This window comes from Lissotriton vulgaris, chromosome 8, assembly GCF_964263255.1.
Source record: "Lissotriton vulgaris chromosome 8, aLisVul1.2, whole genome shotgun sequence".
In the NCBI taxonomy this organism is placed as follows: domain Eukaryota; kingdom Metazoa; phylum Chordata; class Amphibia; order Caudata; family Salamandridae; genus Lissotriton; species Lissotriton vulgaris.
In genome coordinates this window covers 983,485,569-983,498,227 of record NC_141696.1, presented here as the reverse complement: position 1 = coordinate 983,498,227, position 12,659 = coordinate 983,485,569, and the positions used below count along the sequence as shown (strand labels likewise).

At 48.2% G+C, this 12,659-nt stretch overlaps 1 protein-coding gene across 12 annotated transcripts in view; it reads right to left on the bottom strand.

Annotated features, from left to right (window-relative positions):
- The window catches only part of MYCBP2 (MYC binding protein 2), a 2,065,574-nt gene that overhangs the window by 300,768 nt on the left and 1,752,147 nt on the right, over positions 1-12,659 (bottom strand). For all 12 annotated transcript variants that reach the window (XM_086934832.1, XM_086934837.1, XM_086934835.1 and 9 more), the window contains one exon: positions 2,586-2,675. In XM_086934832.1, coding sequence (XP_086790958.1) covers positions 2,586-2,675 — 90 coding nt within the window. The remainder of the gene's footprint in view (positions 1-2,585; positions 2,676-12,659) is intronic.

The following is a 12,659-nucleotide window of genomic DNA, read 5'->3' as shown; positions in this document are numbered from 1 at the left end:
TTTATGGTCCGGTCCAGGTCAGGTCGGAGGAGCACTCGGGATCTGCGTCCGCTCACTCCGCCATCTTGGCCACGCCCCCCTGCCATACGGTTTTAAACCAGTCTTCCCTAAAGACATTCCTTGACACACCAGGAGGAAGTATTTCCGCCAGAAAAACGTTTAAAAACGTAGAAAAAAAAGTCTCAAAAACTGACAGAGGGGTAGTTCTTTCTCTGAATCAGTTCTAACTAGCACGGAAAGAACGGACGTCAGCAATTCCAGGTAGGTGACGCGTTGGTCACTTCCGGCACAGATAATGTTGATGCAGCTAAGTGGAGCCAATCAACGCCACCTATCAGCCTGCAAGGGTACTGCTCACACAAAAATCTTCCAGATCCAGTCTGGCGCTTGGGAAATTCAAACGTAAGGAATCTGACACTAGATGTCCCTATCAGATATTACTTTTTCAACAGTGGCACTCTACCCTGTGTAAACTTATAGGGACCTATTACTAAAAGGCATTTCCTTCTTGTTTACTGGCATCAATCGAAAGCCTGTGAAGGGTGACATCAGATGGACGTTTTAAAAATATCCCTGTATACATATCTCATGATATGAAAGGGTACTGCCATCCAAGCATTTTGTGATGTCTCCTAGTAACTAGTAAGCAGGCAGGAAATTGACAGATAAGCTGCTCTGCATCAACATCATCTTGGAAAAAAGACAGCCAATTCACATTCGGAGAGGATGGTGTCTGGAAAATTTCAGGAATAAGGTATTCAAAGCAGATGACTAGAACACAAATTTTGCAGGGCCTAGCAGAAATAATCCTAATAAGAAGAGTATTTCTATATGCTTGGCATATAGAGAGGTTGCCCAAAGCCGTTGGAGAATATTATACTGAAAATCAGATGCACTCCTGCACTGACATTGGCATGAAGACAGCAGGACACTGCAATGAATAATGCACAATTAGGTAACTACAAGACCTCAAAGAAAACAGTAGCCTTTCAAGAGGTCAATTTTTACAGTACAACAATCTCTAAAAACATTCAGGGACAGATGGGAAGAACCCACCACTGGCCCACGGATCCACTAAGTCCTGCAATTACTATATGCAATGGACTGTGGAAGATAATTAGTAACATGGTTTTACAAAGCCCTGGTAAATATGACAAAAAAAAAACACGACGAAAATTACATGGGCAGTGGGCATCAGAAAAGTACTAAATGACATGGAATATAATCATACTCCAAGAAACACAAACAAGGTATCCAGAACTTCCCACTTTAAATATACACATTTTGACTTCTTGCACAGAACGCACATCACACTCAGGAAATGTAATCATATGTCTTGCACTTTAAAATTTTTTTTTTTTTTTTTTAGAGTATTATAAAGCGCAAACTAGACCTGAGACATTGGGTATCAGAGAGCTTTACATGAGCACCAGTTTTGTTACAGAAGGACACATTCATTTTGGTTAGGCACAGGGCGATTAAGTTATTTGCCCATTATCACAGGATGTTGAGCGTCATTGCCGAGACTCAAACCCGGTTCCCCAGCTCCAAGGTCAACCGCTCTAGCCGTAAGGCTACATCCTCTCCCCAATCTACCTGTCCCTGATGCCTTTCAATCAAATGAAGTATTTTATAATATAGCCTGGATCGGCTGAGTACTAAGTGATTACAGGGAAACAGTCCTTAAATAAGTATAGATGAGGACTATACACCCCAGAAGTGGTCAATGTTGTTTACTCCAAGGCAAAGAAGGTGGGAAGTCGATTCTGCCAGCCAAAAGAACACAAGCCATGGTTTAAAGTTGTCTAAAATCTCTCTCTCCCCAACAGTGGAGACGCTAGGTCCAAAAATTTACAGACGTGAAAAGTGTTGCTTTGCAAGAGGGGAATCCAAACCTCGGAGATTAAATCCCCAAGCTAGTGGCATGAAGTATTGCTCACATTTTTCACATTATGTTTTCTTTTTATACAATTGGAGTTTGATTTTTGTTGCAAGTTGTTGTTTGTAGAAGAGTGCCCTGCTCCTGTGCTGTGCCCCATGTTCGAGAGTGCCTTCAGAAGTCAAGACCTTCATTTTAATCTCTTTGCTAGCTTCTCCTCAAAGTACTCATTCATATCAGGAAGGTGATTTCTATGGGGTGTGGAGAATATGATTGCAGTGCATGAATGGCTGCAAACAGGGTGAAATCTAAATTTTCGCACACTAGTTTTGCTATTGGTAGAGTACAAACACTAAGGAGGATAACAAACACTTCATGCCACAGAAATAAATATTTCTAGGCCAAAAGGAGGGCACAACAAAACCTTAACAGGAATACAACAGAGAAGACTAATATTTTTGAGGCCCAGAAGAGAATCTCCAACAATAATAAAATAAGCTGCCCCCAAATTGATTCCTGAGCAATTTGGACAATGGAAGAAAGTAGAAAGGAAAACACAAGTTGCTGCAGAATCATCTTTCTTTACATCCTAGACATAGATGGAACCCCTTTTGATATTAGGTGAATTTTGGATGTTCAGTGTGTTGATAGCAACTGATGTTAAGGGTGGAGTACAAGCTGCTGATGTAATCAATACACAGATTACCTTTTCCTCTCCTTCAGGTGAAGACAGCAAAGTTTTCTCCTCTTGCTCTGGGGTCGGCTCTGCATCACCAGAGATCAGTTTTCCAAACACCTGAAATGAACAAATATGACAAATGTATGAATTCCGTAGGATAAATCCTCAAAGATCCACAATAATAATGTTGAAAAACGTTTCCCAAAGATGCACAGAAATGACAAATCACTGACCATCTCAGAATAAAAAAGAATATTTGAGGAAATAGGAATATCCATAGAATTATATATGCACAGATATTGAGTCGGAAATGGAAACACAGAGAATGTACTATTAAACTGAGGGACGAATAATAAAACCTTCTTTCAAGAGTAGGAGTGACCTACTTTGGACATTTCAGAATCAAGATATCAGTAGGTCATGCATGTGGCTAAGGCTATAGTAGACCTAACTGTAATTTATTTTAAGCCATAGATAAAAACATAAGGAACAATCTTTACGAAAAATCCTCAAGGTTTGCTAAGGAACTGAGTGAAAACCAAGTCAACCAAGGGTTCTCTTTATTAGTGCAGACTGATGTAAAGACTTACTCCCAGTAAGTGTGAAAGGGGATGCATAGAAAGGAGATATCAAAGAGCAATTCAGTTAACTAATTTACCTTTTAAGCCCATACCAAGTTCATGAAATTAAGAAAAACGTATTGGCTAATAATCAGATAATAGAAATACCAATTAAGGGAAAGTGAAGAACACGTTTGTTTATTGGTTCCATTGAAAGTTATTGGCTGCAATTTCGAACATGGGATCTAAGGGAAGTCTGTACCAGTCAACTGCAGAAAGTAACAAACATTGGCAAAGCAAATAGGTTTTGCCTATGTGAAAACTATTGGCTGTGTCAATGTTTTTTTAAACATGTTGCACAGCAAAGTAGGCTGCTGTGCAATAGGACTTTCAGTAAAAAAGAAAAAAGCACTATGACGCGGTCAACGTTGACCAAGTCATAGCACTTTTTTAAAGCCATGTTGCACAGCAACCCACGCTGCTGTGCAATCCAATTAAAAAATACATGAGATGGGGAAGCAACACAAGGAAGATGCGGAGGAGGGGAGGGATCACTAGACGGAGCCAGCAATGGGAGAGGAATGAAGAAATAGTATCTCAATCTTAGCGCGAGCAGCAGACGGGACCTGATGCACAAATTACTTACCTTCAGTAACAATATATCTGTAAGAAACAGTAGTTCGTGTTAGATTCCTTACCTTAGAATATCCCCAGGAGTCAGACTGGATCAGGAAAGTTTTGCGTAGGGCCCTGAAAGGGATGTCCTTAACCATAGATATCGGTTCGCAGAACGGGGAGGATGGGTGGGGCGGTAAGGAATCTAACACTAACTACTGTTTCTTATAGATATATCGTTACCGAAGGTAAGTAACTTGTTCATCTGAAAGAAACAGGTTAGTGTTAGATTCCTTACCTTAGAATAGATACCCCATTAATACCAACCCCGGTGGTGGGTCTGCGAACCAAGATTACACCAGAAAGTCCTGGAGAAAGGAACGGACAAAAAAGCCATCTCTCCGAACTTGGCTGTCCAGGCAGTTGTGTGTAGCAAACGTGTGCAGCAAAGCCCACGTAGCTGCCTGACAGACGTCCTGCAAGGGGACTCCCCGGCCCAGGGCAGTAGTAGCTGCTGTGGCCCGAGTGGAATGGGCCCTCAGCCCAACAAGAGGTTCCTTCCTCGCTAACGAGTAACAGACCTTGATGCACAACACGACCCACCGAGAGATGGTCCGTTTGTGCACCGCCCGCCCCTTCTTTGCGCCCACGTAACCAACAAAGAGCTGGTCGTCCACCCGGAACTGGCGTGCGCGGTCTAGATAAAAGGAGAGCGCACGTTTTGGGTCCGGACGGTGGAGCCTCTCTTCCTCCTTCGAGGGATGCAGAGGCAGAAAGAAGGTGGGCAAGGTGATGGACTGCCCAATATGAAAGGCTGTGACCACCTTGGGCAGGAAAGAAGGACGAGTTTTCAAGACAACCTTGTCCGGATGGACAGAAAGGAACAGAGGCTTAGAAGAAAGAGCCTGGAGCTCACTCACTCTCCTGGCAGAGGTTATTGCAACCAGGAGCGCAGTCTTAGGAGTCAGAAGACGGAGAGGGTAATTGTGAAGTGGTTCGAAAAGAGCGCACATCAAATAGGTTAGAACAAGGTTCAAGTCCCACTGAGGCATCACGAAAGGAACAGGAGGAAACATGTGCGTGATGCCTTTCAAGAATCTATTTACTACAGGGGACTTGAAAAAAGAAGGCTGATCAGGAAGCCTCAAGAAGGCAGAAATGGCAGAGAGGTAGCCCTTAAGAGAGCCCAGAGCAGAGTCCTGCTGGGCAAGAGAAAGAAGGAAGAGGAGAACCTCTGAAAGGGGGGCAGATAGAGGATCCACAGCCTTTGTTGTGCACCATGCCACAAATTTGTTCCACCTGCAGGCGTTTACCGATTTTGAGGGAGGACACCTGGCTGCCAGAATGACATCACAGACTTCAGGAAGCAAGTCAAATGGTCTCAAATGCCGCCGCTCAATCTCCACGCATGGAGGTGGAGGCTGGACAGGTTCGGGTGGAGGACAGACCCCTGCTGCTGCGACAAAAGGTCCTCCTGAAGAGGCAGACAAATCTGGGGATCGACTGACATGCTGAGTAGCTCGGGATACCAGTACCTTCGTGCCCAGTCCGGAGCCACAAGGATGACTTGGGCCCGGTCGCGCCTGATCTTCTTCAGCACTCTGGGCAGAAGTGGTATAGGCAGAAAGGCGTACAACAGTCAGCAGCTCCACTCGCGACGAAAAGTGTCTCAGAGCGAGTGCCGCCTTGGAAATTCCAACGCGCAGAACTGATGACATTGCACGTTCTCTTCGGTGGCGAATAGATCTAACCAAGGATCTCCCCACTGCTGAAAGAGGCCTTGCGCCACGTCCGAGTTCAGACGCCATTTGTGATCCATCATGCACCAGCGGCTGAGTTAGTCTGCCCTGGCGTTCAGGGAACCTGCCAGGTGTTGAGCCACCAGGGTGATGCCCTGGTGTTCCAGCCATGTCCAGAGGCGCAGAGCCTCCTGACAAAGGGTCCACGACCCCACCCAGCCTTGTTTGTTGCAGTACCACATGGCGGTGGTGTTGTCTGTGAACACCTGCACTACACTTCCCCGGACAGAGGGAAGGAATGCCTTCAGTGCAAGCCGGATCGCCCGCAGCTCCAGAAGGTTGATATGAAGCGGGACTCCGACAGAGACCAGAGGCCTCTGATCTCTGCCACTCCCATGTGGCCTCCCCATCCCAGGAGGGACGCATTTGACACCACTGTGTGCTCCGGTTGGGGAAGGAAGAGGGATCTGCCACTGACCCAATCGCGGTCCATGAGCCACCACAGCAGCTGATTCGCAGTGCCCTCTGAGATCAGGACATGGTCGGTCAAGCTGCCCTGATGCTGTGCCCACTGGAACTTCAGGTCTCATTGCAAAGCCCGCATCCGCCACCTGGCGTGATGTACCAGCAGGATGCAGGAGGCCATCAGCCCCAGGAGCCGCAGCATCAGCCTGACCGAAACTCGGGATAACGGCCAAAAGATCGGAATCAGAGCCTGAATATTCCAAACCTGCTGCTCAGGAGGATAAACCCCAAACTGTGCCGAGTCAAGACCCGCTCCGATGAAGAGGAGCTTCTGAGAGGGACTCAAGTGTGACTTCTGCACGTTGATGGAGAACCCCAGCGAGTGCAGGAGATCGGCCATAGTCTGGAGGTGGGAGACTACTGTCTGGGGTGAGCCCGCCTTTAACAACCATTCGTCGAGATAGGGGTAGACTGGAACCCCTAATCTGCGCAGATGGTCTGCGACCACCGCCATCACTTTCGTAAACACCCGAGGGACGCTGGTGAGGCAGAAGGGGAGCACGGCAAACTGAAAGTGTGTGTGGCCTACCTTGAACCGCAGGTAGCGCTGGTGGGACGGCAGGACGGGGATGTGGAAATATGCGTCCAGCAAGTCCAACGCAACCATCCAGGGTAGCCAGGACCTGAGCTAAAGTCAGCACTTGAACTTCTCCTTCCGGAGGAAGCCAGTGACGCTCCGGAGGTCCAAGATAGGGCACAGGCCCCCTTAGCCCTTCTTGGGAACCAGAAAGTAGTGGGAGTAGCAACCACGTCCTACTTCTGGCCCAGGAACATGTACGATGGCCCCCTTGGCCAAGAGGGCCGTAACTTCCGCCTGCAGAAGTTGCAAGTGATCCCCCGACATGCGGTGGTACTGCGGTGGCATGGCTGGAGGGGTCGCCTCGAAAGGGAGGGAGTAGCCCCTTCGGACGATTTGCAGCACTCACCTGTCCGTAGTGATGGTACGCCAGTGGAGTAGGTGCTGGCAAACCCTGCCTCCTACTGGTGTTGAATGGGCCTTAAAGCTCGGACTAGGAAGGCTTTGAGGCGGATGCTGCGGGAGTGGATGTGGACTCACCGAGCCTCTGTCCCCCTGCACTGCCATGGCAGTTACCACGTCCGGGACCGCGTTGAGGTTGGTTCTGCGGCCTGTGGCTGGACGAACATGTGGGGGTGCCCCTTCCTTGGCCACGAAAGGGCCGAAAAGCAGAAGTCTGCTGGCGCTGGCCCGACAGGCCAAAGGACTTGGCCGTAGCCCTGGAGTCCTTGAAACGCTCAAGTGCACTGTCTGCTTTGTTGCCAAAAAGCAGACAGCCATCGAAGGGCATGTCCATGAGTGTGTTGTGGACATCCCCCAAAAAATTGGCGGACCTCAGCCAGGCGTGGCGACTGATCGACACGGTCGCGGAAATCGCTGCGCCTAGCGAGTCTGTGGTATCAAGTCCACATCGGATGGAATACCGTGCTGCGTCCTGCCCCTCAGCAACAGCCTGGGCGAGCAGTGTCTGGGCCTCCTCCGGACACTGAGGCAGCAAGTTCGTCACCGTATCCCACAGAGTGGGTGTAACGGCCCAAAAGGAATGCAGTATTAATGGTCCGCAACCCCAAGCTGACTGAGGAGAACAGCTTCTTCCCAAACTGATGAAGCGGTCTGGGATTTAAAGCCCTGGATCACCAAACTCTCGGGGTGGGGTGTACGGACAGAAAGCAGGGGTCACCCGGAGCCGGGCGGTGGTGTCGGGCCACGTGGAGGGCTTGGACCAAGTGCCCATCGAAACGTCAGTGAGGGCCTCATTGAATGGTAGCATAGGCTCCGAAGAGCTTACTGGCGGTTGAAGCACCTCGGTGAGGAGATTAGTCCTGACGGCCGCAGCAGGGAGCTTAAGAGCCAAGGCCTTGGCGGCCCTGCGCAACACCACACCATATGTAGCACCCTCCTCCATAGCCACGGATGGAGGAGAGATGAAACAAGTGTCAGGCGATGTGTCAAGACCACTGGCCTCCCCCAGCTCATCTGCCCAGTCCTGACTTAACTGGCACTGTTGTGCCAGAGGGTCCTCAGACCCCTCCCAGTCCTCCCCTTCATCTGTGTCCTGATAAACAGGCATAAATGAGGGAGCCGGGTCATAGATGAATTGATCACCCACTGACGCCAGAGACGGCGCCGAGCGGCAACGCTTCAACGCCGGACCGGGGCTGAACCAGGGACGGCATCGTCCAAGGACGGCGCCGGGAGTGGCACCATAGGGGTCGGTGCCAGCGGAGAAGTCCTGAGGTCGACTGGCGTCGACTGGGATCCAGGGGGGTCCTGCGGCGTCGGTGCCGAAGCCGCCGACGGCGCAGATGCCGCCGACGGCGCAGATGCCGTTGGCACGCTAGGACCCCCAGTCGGGCCCAAAGGCGCACCGGCGGGTGTCTAGGGCGGAAAGAGAGTCCTCATGGCCACGAAGAAGTCTCAAATCTCACCCAGTGTCGCATTGAGTCAGGGACCGGAGGGTGTGGAGCTGGATGAGACGCCTGCGGCGGAACCGCGTGGGAGGTGACACCCGGACCCTCGGCCGAGTCACGCGACCGGTGAGGGGAGTCAGAAGAGCGATGTCGCCTCTTCGACGTCTTCTTCCCATGCCTTGACTTACCTGAATGCGAGGATTTGGAACCCGACGAGCGGTGGTGGCTAGGGCTCAGCAATCGGTCCTTCGACTTCCTCCTCGACCGGGACCTCGAGCTGCACGGAGCCGACTGTCGGATCTCAAAAAGCTTACGGGACCGCTCCCGCCTAGCTTCGAGGTCAAGGCCCGACAGTCGGGGCACCACTTGTCGTCGTGGTCGGCCCCTAGACAGTAGAGACACCGGCTGTGGGGGTCGGTAACCGACATCGGTCGGTGACAGGCGTCAGACGGTTTGAAACCAGGCATCCCTACTGGCACCAGGAGTCAAAGTTGACTCGAAAAAGATAGTCAAAAAGACCAAAAAGTTAGTCAAAAAGTGACTAAGGGTACTAGCTCTTCCCGGATTTGCGCTTGCTGGCACGGAAAAAAGAAGAACTGATGTTAGCGTGCAAGGGCGGTGTCTAAGTACTCTGACGACGCCATTCTGGCGATCATGACTACGGACGCGGAGCAGCGGACGACGCCTACCGACGCGCAGGGGTACTGCTGATGAAAACTTTCCGGATCCAGTCTGATGCCTGGGGATATTCTAAGGTAAGGAATCTAACTAACGTGTTTCTTTCAGATAAGATGGACTCTCCCTTAGGATTGCTTTAAAGGTAAGACAACAGACTTTAAATTAAATCCTATGTTCAAGGGGTTGCCAATCAAGTTCTCTCAGCAACGGGGCAACACGTGAGTGTCCTGGTGAACTATGGATCAGCCTTACTTCTTGGTTCTGAACACCTTTATGTCATATGTGCATCCGGTTTTGGGGTGACCTATGTTTAAGGAATTGGCATAGTCTAGTTTCAAAATGAGCACTCCCACGATAGGATAACCTTTTTGGATGTTACCATCAACAGGGTGGGTAACCATTTAGAAACCAAGACCTTCTACAAACCGACAGCCAAAAACAACTTGCTCCATTTCTCTAGTTACCACCCCAGGGCACTCGGTGAGAACCTCCCATATGGGCAATTTCTAAGGCTAAGGCGAAATTGCAGCAATTTATCTGACTACAGACAACAGACAAAAGATCTGACAGGTAAATTGTCGAGCAGAGGTTACCCCAAAGGGATACTGGAGAAAAGCCAAAAGAGGGCGAGAAACCAACCACGCGATGGACTACTGGAGTTACACGAAAATGGACAAAATGAGAAAGCAGAGACACCACTGACATGTGTCACTACTTACAACGCTTTGTCTAACGCAGTCAGTAAATGTATATCAAAGAACTGGAGGATAATTACCAGCAACAAAACAGATTGGCAAAAGCCCCTTTGTTCTTATAAGAGGGCTACGAGTCTTAAGGACTCTCTGGTACACACTCGCTCTAAGTGCCCACAACCAACCAACCAGGTTCCCAGTGTGCTGAACGCCTGGGGTTTACCCCCAGTACTCGGTCATTTCCCCTGTGGGAATTGCAACGTGTGTCATCTTACCACGGATACGAAATTCCTGACCCTACCAGATGGCTCCAGGTGGGATCAAAGAAGACACACGAACTGCAACACTACCAACGTTGTTTATTTGATCACTTGTCGTTGCAATCTTCAATATGTGGGCATGACCACCAGACGCATTAAGACCAGAATATGTGAACACCGAAGTAACATTTGGTGTAAAAAAACTACCACAAAATTAACAGCACATTTCTTGCAGGCAAATCATACACCCAATGATTTACACTGGACAATCCTGGAACACTTGCCCACGGTCTCAGAACAGAAACTCTTTGAGAAGGAACAACGGTGGGTCTACCGTCTGGGCACCCACAGAACAGGACTGAATGACGATATCCCCTGGGGTAGTATCACATACTGAATAATATTTTTCCTGTCTGTCTTTTTGCACTGAAGGCCCCCTTTCAAATTAGCTATGCCCGTTAGAACGAGTACACACGTTCATAGGAACATCTTAGTGCCAACGGACCTAGAACATGCTCGACTTGTGAATGCATTCATAACTACGTAACTGCATTTACTGAACTGTTGTCAGACTCACTAAGTCACAGCTAGATGACATGTCTATCAACTATTTAACTGCATTTACTGAACTGTCGTAGCTAGATGACATGTCTATTCCATCTTACACATTCCCTCTTACTTACACTCCTTTATAAGTTGGATTGTTTATTCATTCCCACAACCGCTTTTTAGCATGTACCGCTTTAAATGGGCGTGTGGAATTAGCCCGTCATCTGATACATTTAAGGAGGGACAGGAAGGGTTCCTTTCCCCTTCCGGGTGAAACGGCAGCCTTGATTATAGGTTTGAGGCGGGGAGTCGCGAGTTTAACAGTAAGTTCGCCTATTTGCACTAACAGCTTTAAACGAGGCTTCTGTACTAGATTTAATATGACTAAACACCCCTCCTTTTTATAGATGTTGACCGCGTGAAGATTACCCGCGCAGTTTACATCTGACGGGGTTTTTTAACGATCCCATTGGCGTGAGTGTGTTTTCCAACTTGTAAGTGGTTCGTGGGTAGAGTTGCCTCACTCGAGATTGTTTTTAGGTGTTCTGACACGCTGAACCCGTAGACGCCGTTTGGTTTATTAATGGCAGTGCATCTGGCCATAGCGTTAATTATCCCTGAGTCACACTACGCGTTTCAGAACGCCTACTCCATAACGATGTTTTGAAACGCAGGGGATCCCACTGTATACTGACTCGACGATCTCCTGTTCTATTGTGCCTCTAGTCTTACCTCATGAGTACTTATTCCATTACACACTAGGTGTAAGTGTTAGATGACTGGCTGCACTCAAATGCTCACAAAGGCGGCATTATTTTTATTTTCCCTCACTCTTTCCCTGATCTCTTATTCTGTGATAGTACTAGTCCTTAGACCATCATTGTACCATGAATATGGTATCGAACGTGCAGGCATATAATGAAGTTCGATCTGCCTCAGCTATACAATTTAGTACTCAGTTTGTTTTTGCTGCACGGGCAAGCAAGTGCTGCCCATCCGCAGACCAATATATATCTTGCAGGCACATTGAGCCTCTTAGATACCCCATCAGTATATCCGGCGATGGAATATTTGTGTCTAGCGATAGAACTCATGTCCTCACACCGAATACAGTGTGAGTAGCTACATCAGATGTCAATTAATTTCCTTTCTCTTCACAGGTTTTTTGGTCAGGCAGCACTTTTTTGCCCTGACCTTCATCATGGAGACTGCCCGTGATAGTTAAATATTGTTAATATTTTTCACACTTTGCACCTCACAGTAGGGTGCGCCTTAGCGCGCATACCACTGGGGGTTTATTTTAGGTCCTGACGAATGCTGAGCGAATGGCAGTATAACAGCAGAAACATGTTGACCATTATATTTTTGTTTAATTATTAAGGACATTCGGTTTCGTAACAGAACCAAACTGTCCGCTCACTTGCTTTTAATAAATACAGGTTGATCATTATTAAAACAGGCATAAAGGCTACAACCCGTTATTTTTTTTTAAATAAATTGCACCTATCATCACCACACTTTTATTTTGGGCACCTTTTGCATCCACCACATCCTGCTCCGCTGCAATACAGGCGTTGTAGCACGCTGGGGTGGTATTAGATCGCCCCAGCGGGGACCCCGTGATGAAGCATGTCACCAGCTAGTGGTGAGTGAGGGTCCTTCTACAACAGGGAGATCCCTCTTCCTGTTTCACAAAGTGGGATACAGTCACCTAATGGAAGTAACCACCTGACTGGTGAGGTGGGTGCCACTCCTGTGACATTTTTTCTGTCTTTTCTGTTAATTCCTGGACATATGGAGTTTTGTAGCTAATTATTTGATTTTTTACACTGTGGTGGACACTCCTTCGTTGTTATTATAGATTTGAATAGGGGCATAGGAGTGCTGTCTCAAGCCCTTGCTCTCTTGTTGTTACAGTATAGTTTCAAAATGAGCCATTAGTTACTATTTTTAAAGCATCCTAGGAAAGGTAAAAAAGCAGGAAGAGATTACAACACCAATTCGTGATTTTAAAGATAGATCTCCATTGATATTTATTCCAAAACTTTTTGTTTGA